A 20,036-nucleotide genomic window follows, 5' to 3' on the forward strand; every position below is an offset into this window, starting at 1 on the left:
CTCTAAATTGTGTAAATATCTCTGCTTCCCTTGCACACGTGCCCATATGCATTGGACAGTCCCTTTCCCCTATCCTCCGTCCAGTGTTGCTCACTGAGTCCAAGAGAAGCAAGCTCTCTCTTCCTCTCATTCACTCACCGAGTTTCCATGAACACTAACCGAAAACCTCCACGGAGGGTGCATTTTACATTTTCCCTCTTGTGCAGTGCAGGAGCTGTTAGTCAAGCAATTTTTTTTTTTTTTTTTTTTTGGTCCTGCACTGGGATCCCATAGGGTGGAGAACTGAGATGAGCTGATAAAACCAGGAGGGGGTGTCACCAAGGAGAAAGAGGTTTTATGTCCTTCAAGTTGTTGGGAGATGGTGCATAAAGATAACAGTGTAAAATCCCTGGCTTTGTTGATCTTTGTCTATTTGCAGACATAACAACCTTATTTCAGGGAATGATCTTTCCATAGCAATTCTGAAACGTTTTTCTCCCCATCAGCTGATTAAACAGGAATACAAACATTGTCTCAGTCTATCAATGTGCACTGACCAATGGAAAAACTTACAGGAATGAGTTGCACTGGGTCACGTGCCCACGATGAGACGCGAAATACAGCCACATCGACTTGTACTCATGTCTTCTCTCATTTTAATGGCTTTAATCACCCTCCTCCCCATGGTGAGGTCTTATTTTTTTTGCCCCATTTCACAGATGAAGCAACTTAGATTCAAAAAAGTGTCTCTAGTTGTAAGGTTCCGAAATGACATTTCCAAGGTCATTCAGACAGTTAAGTGGCCCAAACCAAGATATAAATCTGGCTTCCTGACTGACATTCTCTGAGCACGTGTTAAGCGATAAAGTGGAAAAGGGTGCCGAGTGGAAGAGTCAGGCATCCAGACAGCATTTGGAGACTTGCCAAGAAAACAGCACGGAGATTATAGGGCGGGATAGAGATTATAGGGCGATGAGTTTTAAACTCATGCACTGTAGTTACTGCTTTTATCCGTCTAAGTGGTTCTGATGCCAGTGTATGTGGACAGTCTAACACTGCATGCCAGCAAATTCCTATAGACCCGAGCATCCGTTAACATTTGTAGATTTAGAAGTGAAAACCTCAGAGCCACTGAACTGCTCCAGAGTTCTGTGGACACAACTTTTGCCACGTAGAAAGCGCTGGAAAATCTTAAGCAGTCCTGAAGGTTGGCATTTAAACTGCTCTCTTTAAGGGACATTATCTGATCGGTCCTCATCGAATGAGTCCTTCACTGATTTAAGAAGAATACGTTTGAAAATACATCATGTGAGTGAGTGGTTTATTGACATATGAGGAATTCCGGGGTTACATTAGAAATTGTAGACGATTTGGCTTCATTTTATTTTCTTAAAAGAGTTGGAAGATAACATACAATTGATAAGCATTGCATCTAGAGAATTTTTTAGGAAAAGTCTGAAAAGACATTATAGGAGACAGTATTAAATTATATGGTATATATAATTAAGGCCTCCTCTTAAAATAAATGTCTCCTGTCAGAATATAAAAATATTAACTAACACAACATTGTAAATCAACTATACTTCAGTTTAAAAAAAAACTTAAAAATAATTGGATGAAGGTGAAAAAATATTGAGAGAAAAATTAATACATTGGGCTCAAAGATAATTAACCATTTTGCTAGGTGTGGACTAGAATCAGGGTATTTCAGTAGCTATGTATTTTTTTTTTTTGTATTTTCACTATAGGACTGCATATCACATTAAAACTCAGAGTTACTATTATTGCTATTTTTAACATATTGGCGAGACATATTTTTAAAAAGTTATCAGTGTTTCAAAAGTATTTCTGCATCTGAACACACAGATCAAGAGTGGGACTGACAGGTTACGATATTTGCATCCATTTCTCCTGAAGCAGCTTAAAAGTAAAACGGATTTATCCGCTGGGGAGAGTATTGTTACAGTACGATCTGATTTTATCACTGCCCTGCTAATGAGCACGCAGCTATGGAAAACACAACTGTTCTCCAAGGAAGAAAGACTGGAGATTAGGAAGGAGAGGGCAGGCTTACCCTGCAGGAAGAGCGAGGCGGTGAAAGGTGAGAGATAAAGAAAACAGCCGCCCACTTGAAAGAGAGTTCTAGATAAGGAGGCCGGAGGGATAAGGCCTTTAAAAAGGGAGGCGGAGAGATAAAGAATTTTTTGGAAAATGGAAGAACAAAAGATACCAAGGGAATGCAAGGGTTAAGAAGAGAAAAGCAATAGCTTTTAAATATAGAAAGTACCCGGGAAATGAAGCTAGAAAAAGACCCTGTGCCAGAGGCAGCCTCAAAATGCACGTGCCCCTCCGAGGAGCTCATGTGCATTCACTCGCACGTGCGCGCGTGCACACACGCAGACACGCGGACACACACCCCCGCCTCTGACAGCCAGGACCACAGGGCGTTTTCAGAACTGAGCATACCCAGGCTAGGCACGCAGGGCGCCAGTTATGTGGGTTGAGATGACAGGTTTTTTTTAATTGAATTCTAAAGACTTATAGTGGAGTAGCCTTTGCGATTCACCTTACCTTATAGTCCAAGAAGGAGCTGGAAACGAGCAAAGAAGCTGGTGTGATAAACAGATGCCCTTTTGCGGGATACATTCTTATTCTTTCTGTGTCTAAGAACTTGTTCGCTTTAAGCTCAGCATTCAAATACAAATATCTTAGGAAATTGTTCTAGAAACAACTCACCTCTAAATTTGGAAAGAGCAGGGACTGTGTGTTTTATTTATCTATTGCCGAGTGAGATGTATTTAGTGTAAAGATCGGTGCAAAAGGTTCTCTGAATGCAAGCATCGTGTGCTGTTTAAATTGGATTACATTCCAGGGAATCTGAGCAGCAGTCAAGTTAAAAATCAAAGATCTTGTCCTGGTTCGGAGACGCTCTCATGATACTGAAACATACACGTATTATGCGGGTAATGGTTTGGATGTTGCCAAGACTGTTTGTTAGGGGTTCTCAACTGTCACCACTTACTAATCAGTATTAAAATGTACTGATACCTGGGGCCCTCCTCCAGAGTTGTGATTTAATTGGTCTTCTGGGCGTCCCAGACATTAGTACATTTTTTTGTTTTGCTTTTTTCCGTTTAGGCATAATTGACATACATTACATTAGCTTCAAATACACAACAAGATTCAATATTTGTATATATCGCAAAATGATCAATACAAAATACATAGGAGTAAGAGCTACTCTCTTAGCAACACCATTAGTAATTCTTAAAGGTTCTCCCAGCTCCCCATTTGTGGCTGTAATGTTTAGCCTGGTTTGAGAGCCTTTGTGTTAGACGGATAGCATTGTATGTTTCCAACTTGAATATTAGTAATTATTGTCCACTGGCCTCCTTATTAGTTACCTTTCCTCAGCATATATTGACTTAGAAAACAGAGTTGGTTTCCTCTCGTGTGGCAGAACATTAAAGGGTCTTGCGTGATATATACACAAGTTCTTTCTGTCGCTGCTGGACAGTGTTTGTGTTATAATTAGGGCTCATTTGTTAGGCTTTAAATTTATCCTAAAGCTTTACCCTGAAGTTTTTGATGAGGATTCTATGCAATTGTGTTGGTTTCCTGGGAAAAAAGAAAGATCATATGGAAAAGTAGGGCTTTACTTTTTTATCTTAAATTAAAGCATTGCAGATAATAGTAAGTATGCTCTGAAGGCAGATTTGCATTAGATAAAGTCATTTAAAAATTTCCTTTGAACGGTCTCATTCTGAACGTATCACAACTAGTGACATTTATAGATTGTATTTTCCACTGAGGACTAATGCGCTGTTCCTGGGAATTATGGGGATAAATTGGCAGTTGTGTCGTTCATTGATCTGAGAGACTCCTACCCGTTTTGACTTGGCCAGTATGTTGGTAAGATGCTTGTAGAGTCTTCCATTTGCTGAAGTGTGAAGTATGAAAAACATGGGTTGAAAGGCTTTGAAACTCTCCGACTTGCTTTATCAAATGCCGACTGTGTGTCTCAACTCTGTGTATACCTGTGTGAGCCTCAGCAGGTGTGGTGTTCATTGCTAATGTTTATTAAACAAAAAGGGGTCACTTTCAGGGCTTCTTGCATTGTGATATGGGTCATAAAAACAGTGGCGAAACACAAAACTAAACTAACCAGAGAAGCCATTTCAACTCAGCGTTATGAGGTATTAATGGATAGGAACAGAAGTTGCTCTTTTGGGCCGAGGGCCACTTGCATTCAAGAGGCAGTCACCTGATCAGTGCTCCCTGTGAGGACAGAGCAAGGTGTTCTGCAAGTGCTAGTGTGATTCGCCATATAATGCTTTTCCTTCTGAGTCATCGTGATTATCTGGTACTGGCAGAAGTTTGCACGTTGATTCCCAGCTGTGAGATGAGGCACGGAATACGCCAGTTTCCCCACGAGGGGAACCTTTCATAGTATAAGTAAGCCTACGTATTAAAAGATACAGCGATTTGTCAACTACTGTGTCTAATGAGTCCTTATACTGTTTCCAGAGAATACTGCCCTTATAAAACCCCTGGAATTTTGTTCCTCTTTGTTTAAAAATTGATTGTTCACCAGATATTAATTGAGCTGCTAACTTGTGCTGTTTATGCTGATGAACAAAATAACCTCAGCCCCTACTTTTATCCTGCTTGCGTTCTAACTAAACTCTCAAGAAAAAAGTAGAATTATCTCTTGATAATTGAAGCTATAATATACGATTGTAAACTCTGTGAGGATAAGAATCTTAGTTGGGTGTTTTTTTTGGGGGGGTGGGATATAAAGCTTATGGCACATAGTAGTCCCACAGTAGGCATTCAGTCAATGCTTGTTGAATGAATAAATAATTCCAAATGCTGAATTGTTGTGAATGAGGTTTTAAAATTATGAAGTGCTCTACAAATGAAGTTATCCTTTCACGGTTAATTGCATAACTGCTTAATGGTCAACCTGCCTATTTTAAATATTCTGTCAACTTGGCTGATGCCTGAAGCATCTGCCCTAATCATCTGACTTAGGAAGTGTCTTGAGGTCAGTTATTTGGAGTCTGTTTGCCAGATTCAATCCTTCCATGGGTATTTCATTGATAGTGCTTACTTTTTCATGTTCAAATGTTGTTTTATTCTCCTTTAAATAGCTACTAGAACCCCTACCCTCATGAAACAATATAAAACAATCTTAGGAACATGTAATAATATGAAATGTACTGACAAATTCTCTGTTCACTTAAAAATAGTCAGTGATGCCACCACTCATTAAAAATAATACCAAACATTTCAAATGTTTTCAGTCGCTCTCTTTTATTATTCATTTCTAAGGCTTCTTTAACAACTGTTAACCAGATAGAACATGCAGCTGCTTCCACAACCACAATCCCTTTCAGGCTACCCCAGCCACGTCTGAGTCCGAGGGTGGTGGTGTAGGCATCACTCTGCCTTGCTGTGGACCCCTCCTATGGACACCATGTTCCCTGCTTACATATGTGCTGTGTTTGGGCTCCAAGAAAAGAGTGGGCTGAAAGCAGTTTCATGTCACAGACGCTACTCTGTTCTGCACTTGTACATGCATTCACCAAGAAGCTTCTAGAAGGGGGTGTCTTCCCTGGGTTCTCCCCCTGCTTTCAGCCTCTTCAACCGCCTCAGTGCTCTCACCCCCTCCAACAGTTCTCCTGCTCCCTCCAACACAATCTAAGACTGCTTCTGCTTAAGAATTTTATGATCATATTCAAATGACTCTGGATCGTTTTCAAACTTGGGAGTGCAGATACCATCAACATTGGGTATCTGTCTTTCACGGCAAACGTTTGTCTTTCAACGAGGACTCTCCCTTTCAAGGAGAAACCAACATAACAACACCACCACCAACAAAACCAGGAGGGAAACAGAGAGATTTACAAATGCTTCAGCTTTCTTTTGAGCAAGTTTCTTTTGAGAGGCTGGGGAAGATGGGATCTGTCTATGGGACATATCGGTTTACATATCCACGGACTAAGTGCGTCAGATTTTTGTGAGGGAAAGGGAGAAATGAACAAGAGGAATGACAGTGGGGAATTACCTCTTCCACGCATTCAACTGCCTCTGTTTCTCGCCAGAAGGCCACTTATATCAGTGTGTTAGTACGTACCCCAGGCAAACACTACACTGTGAGAGGTGGGTTTCCACGAAGGCCCCTCTTCGTGAAATGTGCTTATCTTTACGAACAATTCTTGTAAAAGCCCTGGATGTTTCTCCTGTCCCACCTTCTTTCATACTAAATAGATTTATTCAGTCTGTTTAGTGACTCATACGACTTTTAAATACATGCTCTCACATTTGGAACATTAATACTTTGCAGTTGCAAAAAATTTCTTCTAAATTGCTCTCACCTACTTAGATACAAATTGACCCAGGAATCCTGATGATGTGTTAAAATCCCTTTACTTTTAATTAAAAATAAATCTGACTTTTCGTTTGGTGGTTAGCATTTCCCGTCTATTCCTGGCAGGTTTTTTTTTTTCTTCTTCTTCTTTATTTTCTTTCTCTCATTGCACATGTTGATCCTTTTGAAAAATGAATGTTTGCCAAATCTTGTCTGCGTTAGAAGGAAAGGTGGGGGGAGGGTGGATACTAAAAGTGCTCACCAAGATTGCTAGCAACTGACTTCCAGGACACAGGTAGCACTATGCCTGGCTAAGCAATTAAATTACAATTACACTGATTAATATTATAAATCATACTTCGGGAAAATGAGTTTTGGGGACTTGTGACACCTACACTCATTTTTATTTTTCACTTGTATCTTAGGGGGAAGAAAACCAGCATGTGTGGAAGATAAGAATTGTTTCTAGGGTCGCCAATTTTTTTACTTGTAACTCTGGAGACATGAGACAAATTCATAACCTTGATGATTTCTTCTAAAATATAGGGGAACACCATAATATACTTCATCTGGGATTATGTTTAATCCATGCAGACAAGTAGCTTTTTATCTCAAAGTAATTGATTGGACTCTGCACCGGTGACCAAAAGATTCTGAGTTTGGTTTGGCTATGAAATAAACAATGGCAAGAATTTTAGTGATTTAAACCATTTCTGACTGAAATGGTATTCTTTCACTAAATTTCAAACTGCACTGCTGTTACTCATGTGATAACTGTGTTATAGAGGTGTTCCCATGGATGTCAGTGTTTGTGCCTGCTTCTGTGGCATCCTACTTGGCTATTAGTTGAAGGATTTTCAGGAGGGCAAAGGTTGAAGAGCAGCACCAAGTTTGAATGCAGTTTGTGTAAGTTTGCAGAAGGAAAATGATGCACATGGTAAGATTTCACAAGCCCTTTCAGTATCTTGCCTTCACCAATAAATTGCCAACTTACGAGAAATACGGCTTTGCTTTAGACACTCGGAGGAAATATTTAAAAAGAAATTAAACCAGAAACCAGGTGCCTCTAAGTAGAGTAAAGGAAAAACATTAAAATTTCATAATAGTTCTAGAATTTGCTCGATAAATCTACACTGGTATCAGAAAACTATCCCAGACAATGAAAGTACTGTGAGCCCTCAAGTTCAGGGACGGCTTGTAAGGAAAATTATAGCTGCACAAAAACATTGTAGACTTCCAAATTTTAAAGGCATTAAACATTAAGGATAAACACGTACTTTGCTCATTTCCCTGGATTAAGTATGGTATTTTAGAAAGGTGTGCACGTTCCCCCTTGTACCCATCAAATTTTAAAAATGCAAATTTCAATCTTCATGCAGTCGTGAAGAACATTTGACTGGTGTTTATTTGCTTAGGTTAAACCAAATCAAAGTACTGAGTACAACTGATGGGAAATAGCTAACTTGTAAGTCTGTTTACATTTCAACCGAAATGACTTAAAAGTTAAGAATCATGACACCATATCTTAGGCTATTTGTATTTCCAATGCACTGAGTTAACAGGAGAAATACGAATGTATTTTTCTGCATAAAATACTGATATTTAAAGATTATTAAAGCTGGGCTATCTAATCACTATTATTTAATTATTATAACTACTGCTTTGGGAGTGAGAATATATTTACCGGTGATGAATTCTCTACTGTATTTTACTCTGAAAAGATCCGGCTGTCATTAAGGAATAACAAATTAACCTCAGTTTATGCCTTGTCCTCTTATTTCTTAAGAAGTAACGTTTAATAACTTATAAAAACTAGAAATAACCTCAAATATAGAACGGAGTCATGTGAATTCAGCCGCAACCTGAGACTTAATATAGAAGTGTGTTCAATGTGTACTATGAAAAGAAAGATCTGAAAGGGTCCACTATAAAATTGGTGACAAAATTTTCAGTCTGCTGCTTGAAAAGTGGCTTTTCCCCACTCCTAGGACTTAACACGCTCCAGGCATCACTGTGCTGTGTTAGATGCCTGGCTATCAAACTGCGAAAATGGAGGCTTTTCTGGTAGCGAAAGGGTTAAGTTCTTTTTGCTTTACCAGTTTCAAATTACAATGAGAAGCCTCTTCTTTCCCAGCACGGTTGTGCTTACATTACTCTTTAGATCTCCCTTGAAGAGGGCTGGTGTATTTGTGCCTGCTGGAGGTGGAATTAACAGTCAGGAGGAGAAAGGGAGTGAAGGAGCCCACAGGAAGGTTTTCAAGTAAATTCAGGGAAACACACTGACTTGACTAGCACAACCTTGAGTCTTGCTTTACACTAAGACGACACAAAAGATGTTAAAGTTATCACCAAGCTGCCGGACAAATATATGTTCCAACACCAAGGTGCAGATCAGCGTAGATCTGTGACTCAGAAATCAGGATTTGTCTTGGGAAGAGCACAAGGGCTGAGAAGAAGTCAAGAGACAGTGAAGATGACTTTGGGAACTACAGTTTATCAGAAGATCAACCTCCGTTAATTCAAATACCAAAGGCCTGATTGGCATACATTCATATAGGAATGCATAGGTCATCTGAACAAATCATATTAGCCGTCTCCCGCTACATCAATGCAGCAAAAACTCTTAACAACTGTGGATAATTGGAAATCCGAGTTTCAGCTTTCTTAGAAATAACTACTCTTGACATATTCCAAAAATATTTAAAATAGGGCAGGAAAAACCGTGAGGATGTTGTGTTCAGAAATGACACTGTCATGAAGAATAGGTAAATTTGTTTTCAGCTACTGGGAACGTATACCTCCTAGGAACTTAGATTTTTTTTTTTTTTTTAAGAGGAGAAGAAGGACTAAAAATACCAGCTTTTGCTTTTGGACAAAAATGCATCTGACTGTATTTTTACTTAGGGGTATTGTGGGTTTCCTCTGGAGCTGCTGGGTTCTAGTGGGTTGTGCAAAAGGAGGTTTGGGAGACAATCATGTTCACTCCAGTTTTATTTATAGAAGACTACGGAACCACGAAAGACGGGAGATCCAGAGGGAAATTCTCTCTATCTTGGGTCTGCCTCACAGACCCAGACCTTTTTCACCTGGAAAGCAAGCTTCCTCCGCACCTCTCTTTATGCTGGACCTGTACAACGCCATGGCCAGTGAGGACACTTCCGAGGAGCCGGAGTCCTCGGGGAGGGCATCCTTGGCAGGAGAGACCAGAGGAGCCAGGAAGGGACCCCCAGCCTCTCCCAATGGGTACCCTCGCCGCATACAGTTGTCTCGAACGACTCCCCTGACCACCCAGAGTCCTCCTCTAGCCAGCCTCCATGATACCAACTTTCTGAATGATGCTGACATGGTCATGAGCTTTGTCAATTTAGGTATGTTGTTCGTTTCTTTGTTAATCTGTGTTATTACAAAGTGGAAGTTTTCCTAATGGTGAAGTAGCTGCCTGGTAGGTGGTCATGTTTATTTAGAGTCATTTTCTATAACTCTTCTCTCTGGCTTCTGTTTCCTTCCTTTCGTTGAGGCAATGTAAGATTTTGCCTTAGGCAGCAAAGTCATGTGTACATATATATATATATTGTTTTTTCAATATAAAAAGCTAAAATTAAACACATGGTTTGGGTAGATTTAGGTCTTTTCACATCTTGTTAAAATTTCATCCTTGCTTAAATGTATGAATAAACAGGCAACAGTCTTAAAAAAAAGAGAATTTATGAGGATTGCTATGCTATGGGCAAAATTAATAATAATACTACTGCTAATAATGCACGTACTTATAGATGGAAAAGTAAAAGTGACATTCTGAACCTTTTTTTTTTGGTTAGTAATTTAAAAAACATACACGTGTAATTTATATGCCACTTAAGAACTTTCATTAAGGGGAGGCAACTCCTGTGAAAATATTGATGTGAAATTAATTTAAGATCAAATAATATTGTAAAAGATTACTATCAAAGACTTTCAGGGATAGAGTCTGAAATTCTGTCGACAAAGATTTTGGAAAAGAAGTTGCCATCGAACATATTTTAACTATAAGGATTAAAATCTAACCTACTTATTTGATTTTTTTTAAAAGCAAGAGAAATGTAAAACATGTTATGATGGTCTTTACCTATACAAAACTTTCCTTTCCATTTAAGATATAAAATTTCAAATGAAAAATTCTTTAAGAGCAGTGTTAGAGAATAATTTTTAAAATTATGTTTTGCTCAGTGCTGGTACTGACAATACCAAAAACATTGTTATTGACAGTTTCAAATAATGAATTAGAGCACAGTATTTCATCTTCCAATGATATTAAAGAGTCACTACCTTTAAAATGATTTTACAAGGGCTGTAATTTTCTTTAAATGTTTTGGTAAAGACCCAAGGTGAAAATTTACTATCTTCAAACATCCAAAAGGAAAAAAAAGTACATGTTTATTTTTGAAGACAAAACTTAATCAGCAAATGTAATCAACTTTTGGCGTAAGAGCTTTTAAAACTTCGTTTCAAAAATGCAGTCTGCTTGGGCTTAAAACAGGACATGTTTTATTACACACTTAATTAAAAACTTCCTCATCTACTATCTCAAAAAATACTCTTTGAAAATCTAGATAGCAACAAATCTTAATAACACGTGATGCTTTTATAATAAATGTGGCTTAATATGCCCTGCTCATTTGCTCTTCGGAATCGTAGCAGGAAGGAGAAGGTCCCTAATAAATCATGTGTTTCACGTTGCTGGAGACAAAGCTCTCATTATGGGTTTTAGTAAGTCTTCATTGGTTGCCCTAATCAGGTGTCCTTGGGCCCCTTTCCTTCTACATATAATTAACAAGTTCAGTTTGGACCGTTCAGGCCATTAAAATATGTCTTAATTCTAAATTAGTTTGATTACTTTTTCCTAGTATGAGCCGCATGCAAACATGGTATGTTTTCCTTTGGAGCAGTTTTTCAAGATGATTCAGTAATTTAAATTCGTCCTAATCTTTTCATAGAAAAATTGCAACCTAGCATGATTTACAGATTCACACAATAAATCACTGAGAAAAAAATCAGTTCAGGTCATCTGAAATCTGACAGGAAAGAATGCGTTATGTTCTGCACTTTATAAAACAATAGCTCAGTCATGAGTCTGTTCTAATGATGTATTTTATTATATTTGAATGCTTTGATCATTCACAAGAGAAGTGTGTTTTTTTCAGACAGGAATTAAGTATGATTTTTGAACCTGTGTGCCATTATGTTTTACAAACTTACCTAGAATAAGAAAGCCAAATACAATAATAAACAGTTTTATTCAGTGATTTCTAGGACCATTTTTATCATGAAAGAATGCTTTTATTTTTAAAACACTAAAATTTTGGCTACATTGTTTGGATTATAATAACAAAGTGGTTTATTAAGTATACCGTGAAATAACAATGATTGATTTGACTCCAGAGAAGCAATACTGGACATAAGCTTCAGAAAAATTCTTATTTATTCCTATCATGCTTGAATTGCTGAGTAAATCATCTTCAGTAATAAACTGCATTGCCTTTTCTTTATTTAATAATGCTGAACAAAATGTCTTACATGAAATTAGTGACAAATTGATTCTGATATGAAGTGATTTTTACCTAGTAGTCTCTGAAGAGAATTGAACCACAATTTTATTTTATCATCTTTACACCATGCCTTCTCATACATCTAAAGCTTACAGTCAATCACTACTTAGTAAAAATTTTAACTTCTGTATTTCTTCATAATAAAGAAGGTCAAAGCATGCTTAGAAAAGGTAAAAGTGTAATAGCATTATTAACTGTGCTAAGAATTTTGGTATTTCTTATTGTAACATTCAGTAACAACTATTATTTGCAATTTTTCTCATGTTTTATAAGACTCCAGTGGGTTTTGTTTTGTATTTTTAGTAAAGATATATATATAGTGGAGACCAAGGGCCAATGATCAAATTAGCAATAGTCATGGGAGTTGTATGGAGGAAGTCACCTGGATATTTAAATCTGTGAAAAGAATTTGTTGACATTTCCCGTAATAAGTTGAATTATATTAAAGAGGGCCTAGTAGCATCTTTGTTATTAATGCCTGCCCTTGTCATTTTGGAACTCAAATAATGGATTTTCTACAGTTATCCTGTCATTCTGGAAGACATTTTTTTCCATCATAAGTTTTACTCACCAAGAACAATTAAATTTTATTCGAACTTTGACTCATACTTAACAAAACATCTCTTTTTAAAAACTTCAGATGAGACTAGTTTTATGTTCATAAGTGAAAAATAGATTAGAATTTACTGAAAGAAAAAAAGTAAAATGTGAAGAAATTGCTTCAAGGCAATGTAAACAACTAAATATGAAGCCAAAAACATTATTTTCCCTTTTAAATAATTTTAGTGATTTGTTCACGTTGAACAAACAAATATTAACTATTAATTGTGTGAAGAGAAACTTCCCACTCTGTTTTATTCATTATTCTTAGGCCAGCTTTTATCAGTCTCATGGCCTCCAGCTTTTACAGGCTAACTTCTCTGCTTTGTCCCTGAAACTACTGAATGTCAGTGGAATTTTGCGTAGTCAGTAGCACATTATTTTGTTAGTAACAAAAATATTTTTCCGACAATTCTTTTAACTATCTCTTTTTCAAAAATGTTAAGGGTTAGTTCACGTATCAGTTAGGTACTTTGCTTGCAATATTTAGTGTATCTAGTGTATCTCTAGTTTACATTAAGATAAACATGTAGTGCATTTCTAAGATCTTTTAGTTAGAAGCCAATCTTATTTTTTGATTACTTGGTGATAGTATAATTAAAATGACGTAATGCTGTAGATGTTTCAGAGGAAATTACAAAAATCAGTAAACACAGGAAATTCATTTTTATATTGTCCTTTGTCTACATGTATTTCTCTGATAAAGAAGAACTTTGGGTTTATTATTGGGTTTTGATCAGTTGGCTTGGTGTCAAATACTGAGATATAGTTCAATAGTATATACTAATTCTCATGCATAAAAGTATAAAGATGTGGTTAAATTTTTTTCATATTTTATAACAACATATTTAGCATGTTAAGATATGAAATAGGAAAAAAAAAAGGGCTTTCAAACTTTTCAGTTAAACCCTTCTCCCCTCACTTCCCCAAATCATTAAATTCTCCTGGTACTGGAAGAAAAAAATGCTTCTGCCCTCAGTTGACAGATTTGAAAGACATCATTGATATTTACTGTTGGTTTTGGCTGGCTCAAGTGCCCAGTGGAGAGGAATTTCTACACAGATCTGCCGAAAGATGCCTATCTATGTAGTCCCTCCAACAGGGTTATTAACACTTGGGTAACATAAACACACCTATAAACACACAGAAAGATTTTTTTCCTTTTTTCAAGGAAGGAGGGTGATGAGATGGGATGGAAAGAAAGATGATCTAAAGATTACAGTTACATATTCAGGGATTATGCCTGGAATAACAAATGCTAATATTGAGTAAGACAGCCACTCTTTAATACATCGAACTTTTTAAATTTCCTTTTTTAGTTATAATTTTTAATTATTATTTTGGGGGAGGTAATGAGGTTTATTTATCATTTTGATCACTTTTTTGACGGAGGTGCTGGAGGTTGAACCCAGGACCTCACGCATGCTAAGCACGCGCTCTACCACTGAGCTATACTCTCTCCCCTGACATGCCTCACTTTTGAAGAGAAAAGGAGTTGCTGAGGGTGGAGCCCTGTTCTCTCTCCTCCATCCGCCCTTGGCATCCGCGCGTGCCCGGGGGGATGCTTGCTGTCCCCTAAAGCTGTGTGACTCCAGATTGACGGGCTTGGCAGCAGAGAAGGTTATAATCACCGTTCAGTGAGAAGTTTTTTGTTTTTTTTTTGTTTTTTGCACATTTTAATGGTCACTCCCAAATTGCTAGTTTTAGAAGTTTAATCAAAGTAACAGCTGGAAATAAGAAAGTGTGACAAAGTACGAGGGCTGGGGGCTGCTCACTCTGCACTTCCGGTTCCTTCCCTTTCATTCTTCCTTTTTGTCAATATCACCTCCCTCTCTCCTTCCCCCCACTCTCCTCCCACTCTGTGGCCTTTCCGCTGCCGTTCTAGGGCCTCCCCGGCTCCAGGCTTTCTTGGCACCCCTCTCCTCACTGCCCCCACCCTTCCTGGGGTCTGCCTTTGGTCCCACTTTCTTCATAGCCTGAGGCTTCGATTAGCTGAAAATCAATTCGTTACAGCCTAATCATTTAGGTAGAGTCTCCTGTTTCCTCTCTGGTTGAGAAGGAAAGGCTTATAAAGTGCCAACTGCAGCCTCCACCCATCAGGAGAAAAGCTCCCCAGGGCATCCCAGCCTCCAGGGCTGTTCGTTTCCCTACCACCCCATCCTTCCTTGCCTCCTCACCTCTCCCTGACCATCCCATTGATTGAATTTCATGGGTTTTGCCTTTCCTATTTTATAACATAATTAAAATTTAAAAGGGGAAATTGAAGGGAAAGTAAAAAAAAAAAAAAAAGAGGGAAAAAGGCACATTGAACAAAAAGAACAATAATCAAACATGCAATTCGTTTTTGGCTTCTAAAACCCTTTTGCGTCTATAATTTTGATTGAGTCCTCCTGTCACGCCTGTGAAGAAATTATTAGCTCTGTTTTTAGTGGAGAGGAGATGGTGAGAGTGTAGGAGAGGTCAAGACTCACAGTTGGAGGCAGAGAGCAAGGAGGGTGAGGTGGAGAAAGATAGGAAGTCTTTTCTGTTTTGTTTTGTTTTGTTTTGTTTCCAAGCCCTTGAAAAGAAGAAAATGAATGAGGTGAGTCATTCGAGGCTGTCTCTGGGCCACGCAGGTGGAGGCTGTGTTGGGGAGCTCTCAGTCTACCTCATACCAGCACGGCAGCTAATTCCACATCCCCAACCACATCAGCTCCAGGGGAAACCCTTTCATCCTTCCACACTGAAATACCAAAGTGGGGAAAAAGGAGGGGGGCGCTCAGTGTGTGTGTACCAGGAGCGCACAGACGGGGCGACTCAAATTTACAGTCATAAATAGCGTAGTAGCTCAGCTTGAAGAAACCACAGGTTAAAGGAAGAGGCTTCCCTGACAGAGAGAGGCTGAGATCAGAGCAGCCACTAGAAGGGCTGGAGCGAAACAACGAACCCCTTGTTCCAGGGAATATTTATGAGTGCTTCTTTGCACCTCAAGTTCATATTTTATTGGCTGGACCGTGGGGTTTCCCCATTTGCTCATCTCTTGAAATAATACCCTTGGCTAAGATAGCCTTTAAAATGCACCAGTCAGCCCTGACAACTGGCTCATTTATTTTGGGGGGGGAGAAAGGGATCTGTTGTGATGTGGATGTTTGATGGGGATGTTTCAGACCCGGTCGTGGATCTTAAAGTTACGACAGTTAAGATAAAAATCGGAGCGGGGAGTAGTCACCTGTCTTTTTAGGGGATGTTAACAAGAATCTACGTAACCACGCAGCAGCTCTAAATTTGTGAGAGCCTTGTCTCAGTGGCTGTAATAAAATTATTATCCAGTAAGTTAGAAACAAAATCTATTAAAGCATACGACGTTGAAAATGAGAAAGAAAAATCACTTGTAGGTTAGTTAGAAGGATTTTTAGTGGTTTTGAGAAAAAAGAAAAACAATAAACCTCTACAACCAGAGTACATATCCTACACTCAGAAAGCAGCAAGTTACACAAATGTCACATAGAATGTAAAAGCTCAGACCTTGTGTAATGTTAAATTGTTTGATCAGTAAAGAAATTCAACTGAGGTACATGCTAGTTTATAGTTTCTAAGACGATGAAGACCCTTGTCAGTGACGTGTTGTTTCATTTTACTTTTCATAAAGCACGGAGGGTCAGTGCTTGCATTGGGGAAAAAAAAATACAACCCTGTATTTTAGACATAAATTTATCTAATTAAATTATCACTTAGCTATTGTGTTTATTTAACTTTCTTCTGGAAGTAAGTATCAACTTTTATCGTCCTGGTGGTTTAATGGCTTTCCTGAAGTTGTTTGGAATAAAGAAAATAGTTTAAGTAGGTCAGATGCAAATCTCATTTAGATTTTATGCAGACCTATAAGACCCGTCAACATCCAAAGATTTATTAACATTTACAAACCCCTTCAGCTATGCTGTTCTGATATGAGAAATTCAATAGTATCTGTTGTGCACAGATGTCCTGTCCCTCTTGTAATTTTGCGATCAGCCTTCCAATGTCAGGAGACCCAGTGTATTTTCAGAATCTTAAGTCCCTGGAAAATTACTGCTCAAACGGCTTTGAGGTTTAATTATAAATTCAACCTAATTGCTTTCGTCGCTGCTTCCATCCCAGAAGCAGAGTAGCATAGAAGAAGCCAGCAAGCCTGGACTGGAATCCCACATTCTACACTTATTCTAGCAGCGTGACTTCGGGCAGGTGACTTACTCACGCTGTGCCTCTGGCTCTTTGCCTAAAAAGGGCTGATGATAATAATAGCACCTCCCTCCTTAGGTGTTGAGAGGATTAAATGAGTGGATGGCATGCAGTTTTAAGGACAGTATTTGGACCCGAGTGAGACCTCTCTCAATGGCCGTGATTGGTGCTGGAGTTGCACTGGTAGCCAACATCTGTATCCCATTTGCAGGGGCAGCAAAATGAAAAGGTGGGGCCACTTGTTTAAAAGTTATCGAGATTTCCAAGATGGCAGCAAAGTATTAGACGAAGTGCATGCGGGGCCCCTTCTGAGTGCAGATCTGGTGACATGCATAGGAGCAGGGACCACGCCCTGTTCGTCCTGTCTTATCCCCAGTGGAAAGAGACAGCATGCACAAACTGAATCATCGGAGGGGGGTTTAACTGACGTTATAGCGTTTCTGATGTTGTGGGCGGGGTTTTCTGGAAAGACAAGGGAGGATGCAGCACCTGGAATGGGAGCTCAGAGGACAGCTAAAGGGGGCTTTGATAGGCTTTGTGGTTAATGTTTTGTAGATATTTCCTTTGCTTAGAATGAGAGGGGATTATATGGTTCTCCAACTGTTTCAGTAGGGTTTAAGTGTCAGGGTTTCAGAGTCAGACTGGACTGAATACCAGACTAGCTTTAACAGCTACGCATCCTTGAACAGACGATTTCACTGCATTGGAACTGTTTCTTCCTCTGTAAAGTGGAGATCGTAACACAGAATTGTAATGAGGACTCAGTGAGGCAAGATCATAGGTCTCTAAGCCTCCATAAGCAAAGGACTCAGTCAGTGGTCCCCGCTGCTACTACACCTTCTTCTGCTAGAGTCGAATCTCTGCTGTCCTAATGTTGGAGGAGATTGCTACCCCGCCCACCAGCCTCTGTCAAAGAAATGCCTAGCTGAACTGTGGAACGCTATGCATTTGACTTTTGCTCTACCCAAAAGAAAAGTAACTTGAATTTCAGTGACTCCGAAGACTTCTGAGTCTTCAAGTTGGACAGCTGATGGGCTGAGATCCCTCCTCAGGGTGTCCTGAGAAAGGTCGGTCCCCATCAGAACCTTTGGGCGCCTATGGGGTTTCCCTCTGAGCACCTGAAGGCAACACTTTCTGCTGCTGAAAGGTGCTTTTCAATTCCTTTTGGTCAGATTCCTAGAACGAACCCACCGTTTTCCTTTCGATCCAGATATTACCTGTTCCATTTCCTTGCTGGTTATGGAGAAGGGAACTGATGGCGGCCAAAGTAATAATATAGGACTAGAAAACATTTGGTTGTGAAGACATGGGCAGTCTCTAAAAGACCCTTTGAAAGATGGGGAACAATCTTGAGTTTTCATGCTTTTTCTTTTTTTTCATCAGCCAACTTGTTTTCCTAGTTTTAATGCCGGAAAAAAAAAGTTGATTTGTGATGAAAAATCTTGGTGAATAAACTCCTGAACTCTAAATGGGAAAGCCACTCTGTTCAAATAATCATTCAATCCTGGAGCTTTCAGCGTTGTCTGTTATACAGATCATGTTTGAATTTATGATTTTCTAATTTGTAGCTGTTCTTACTACTATTTGTATCATTATAATCATTTTATTTCTATTTCATACAGTTCTACCTTAAGTATTTTGACTTTCCTAGACTGTTTGTTTGTTTTTTTCAGATGATAGATCTTTCAAAAAATTTTCTTGAATTGCTTCTTGTTACTATATTTTTAAAGCAGGATGAGAATTTATGGATTTTATCCAAAAAGTCACACAAAGACCCTAGATGAACTGTGGACTACTTCTGTTTACAGCATCCATATTGTAAAGTCATCACATTGACTTTAGATACTTCCTAATATGTTGAGGGGGAAAATATGGATTCATCAGTCTTTCATTATTTGATAACATCCTGAAAGAGGAGGCATTAAGATGTTCTTTGCTAAAGTTTCCATTGCAATCGTAAAGACCTTAAAATAAAATATGGATTCCAACTACATATTTTGACATATTCAAATCAGCAATTAAGATTTTTTTGCTTCCGTACTACCATGTCAAAAACAGTTATCAGTCTACAGTTACTTACTTTGAGGAAGAATTGATCAGAATTAAGCAAACAGATGACTATTTCTTATATGTATGCGATCCTTTTAAAAACTATGACATTGTCATATAATATGAAATAATAGTATAGCTGTATGTGAAAGTAACAATGACAACAGTGGTATAATTTCTGTGCTGGGAACTGGACTAAATGATTTACAAGCATGATCTCAGTTAATCCACGCCTCAGTTTTATGAGCGAGTATTTTTTCTATTCCCATTTATTGATGTAAAAATTGAGACCTATCAGAGGGTAAGTAATTTACAAAGGTCACCCAACTGGTAAAGGGCAGAATCAGTATTGGAACCACAACCTGTCTCACTATAGAATTTTTGGCTCTTTGCCACTACTCTTTAGCTAGGGAGCCTACTTTTGAAAAATATAGTCAGCCCTGGAACTTTTGACAACAGCAATACTCACGGTTTACACTTTTTGTGCATCGTGTTGCTTCATCGACATTGCTGCAGTGTCTAGCACTCAGGGAAGTAGATCTGACCCACAATATGCATCTGTGGGCACTGGAGCTCGGAGGGGTCATTCACTCTGTCATCCGACGATGCTCAGATCACAGGGCAGGAGCAGCCAGGCCCTGGCCCAGAGCCCCTGATTCTTGTGCCAGGATTTTTTTTTGCTCGGTGTCACATGCTTGAAAGAAATCACGGCAAAATTCCAGCACTAAGTAACATTAAAAGCACTAACAAACATTATCTAAAAGAATGGGTTCCTTTGTTATTGAAATGACCAGGAGGAATTAACCTCCTTTGTATACAGAAAATATTTGTAACAAATCTCAATCCCTTTAAAGGAAAAAAAAAAAAAAAAAAAAGAGCCTCTTACCAGCAAACAGAACCTAAGGAAGCCTTTTAGTCCAAAAAGCATCGGGCAGAGATAGAACCAAGCTTCAGCAGAGCCTTGGGGCTTTGTCTGAGACCCTCTGTGTAGGACTTCACTAGGATGGAGGCTCCAGTGATTTGAAATGAAATATCCAAAAAGAAGGTTCATGTTTTACACTGGGTGCTTATTGCACGTTCCAGAGCGTCAGTGTGGCTTAAACATCCATTATTTATTTGTGCTCTATGTAGGAAACAGGGGTAAAGGTCATACAATTTTTCAAAATTAAGTTGTTGGAGCTGTCTAAACCTTGAATCCCTGACCCCCCACCCCCTTACTTCTTCAATTGTGTGCTCACAAGTTTGTGCTCAGT

The 20,036-nt window shown here is 38.8% G+C and overlaps 1 protein-coding gene across 1 annotated transcript in view; it reads left to right on the forward strand.

Moving 5' to 3' along the window:
- Positions 1–8,504: 8,504 nt before the first annotated feature.
- The window catches only part of BMP5 (bone morphogenetic protein 5), a 109,648-nt gene continuing 98,116 nt past the window's right edge, over positions 8,505–20,036 (forward strand). The window contains exon 1 of the mRNA XM_006211522.4: positions 8,505–9,720. Within this exon, the coding sequence (XP_006211584.1) occupies positions 9,231–9,720 (490 nt within the window). The 5' untranslated portion in view covers positions 8,505–9,230. The remainder of the gene's footprint in view (positions 9,721–20,036) is intronic.

Source organism: Vicugna pacos, chromosome 20 (genome assembly GCF_048564905.1).
Source record: "Vicugna pacos chromosome 20, VicPac4, whole genome shotgun sequence".
NCBI classification, from domain to species: domain Eukaryota; kingdom Metazoa; phylum Chordata; class Mammalia; order Artiodactyla; family Camelidae; genus Vicugna; species Vicugna pacos.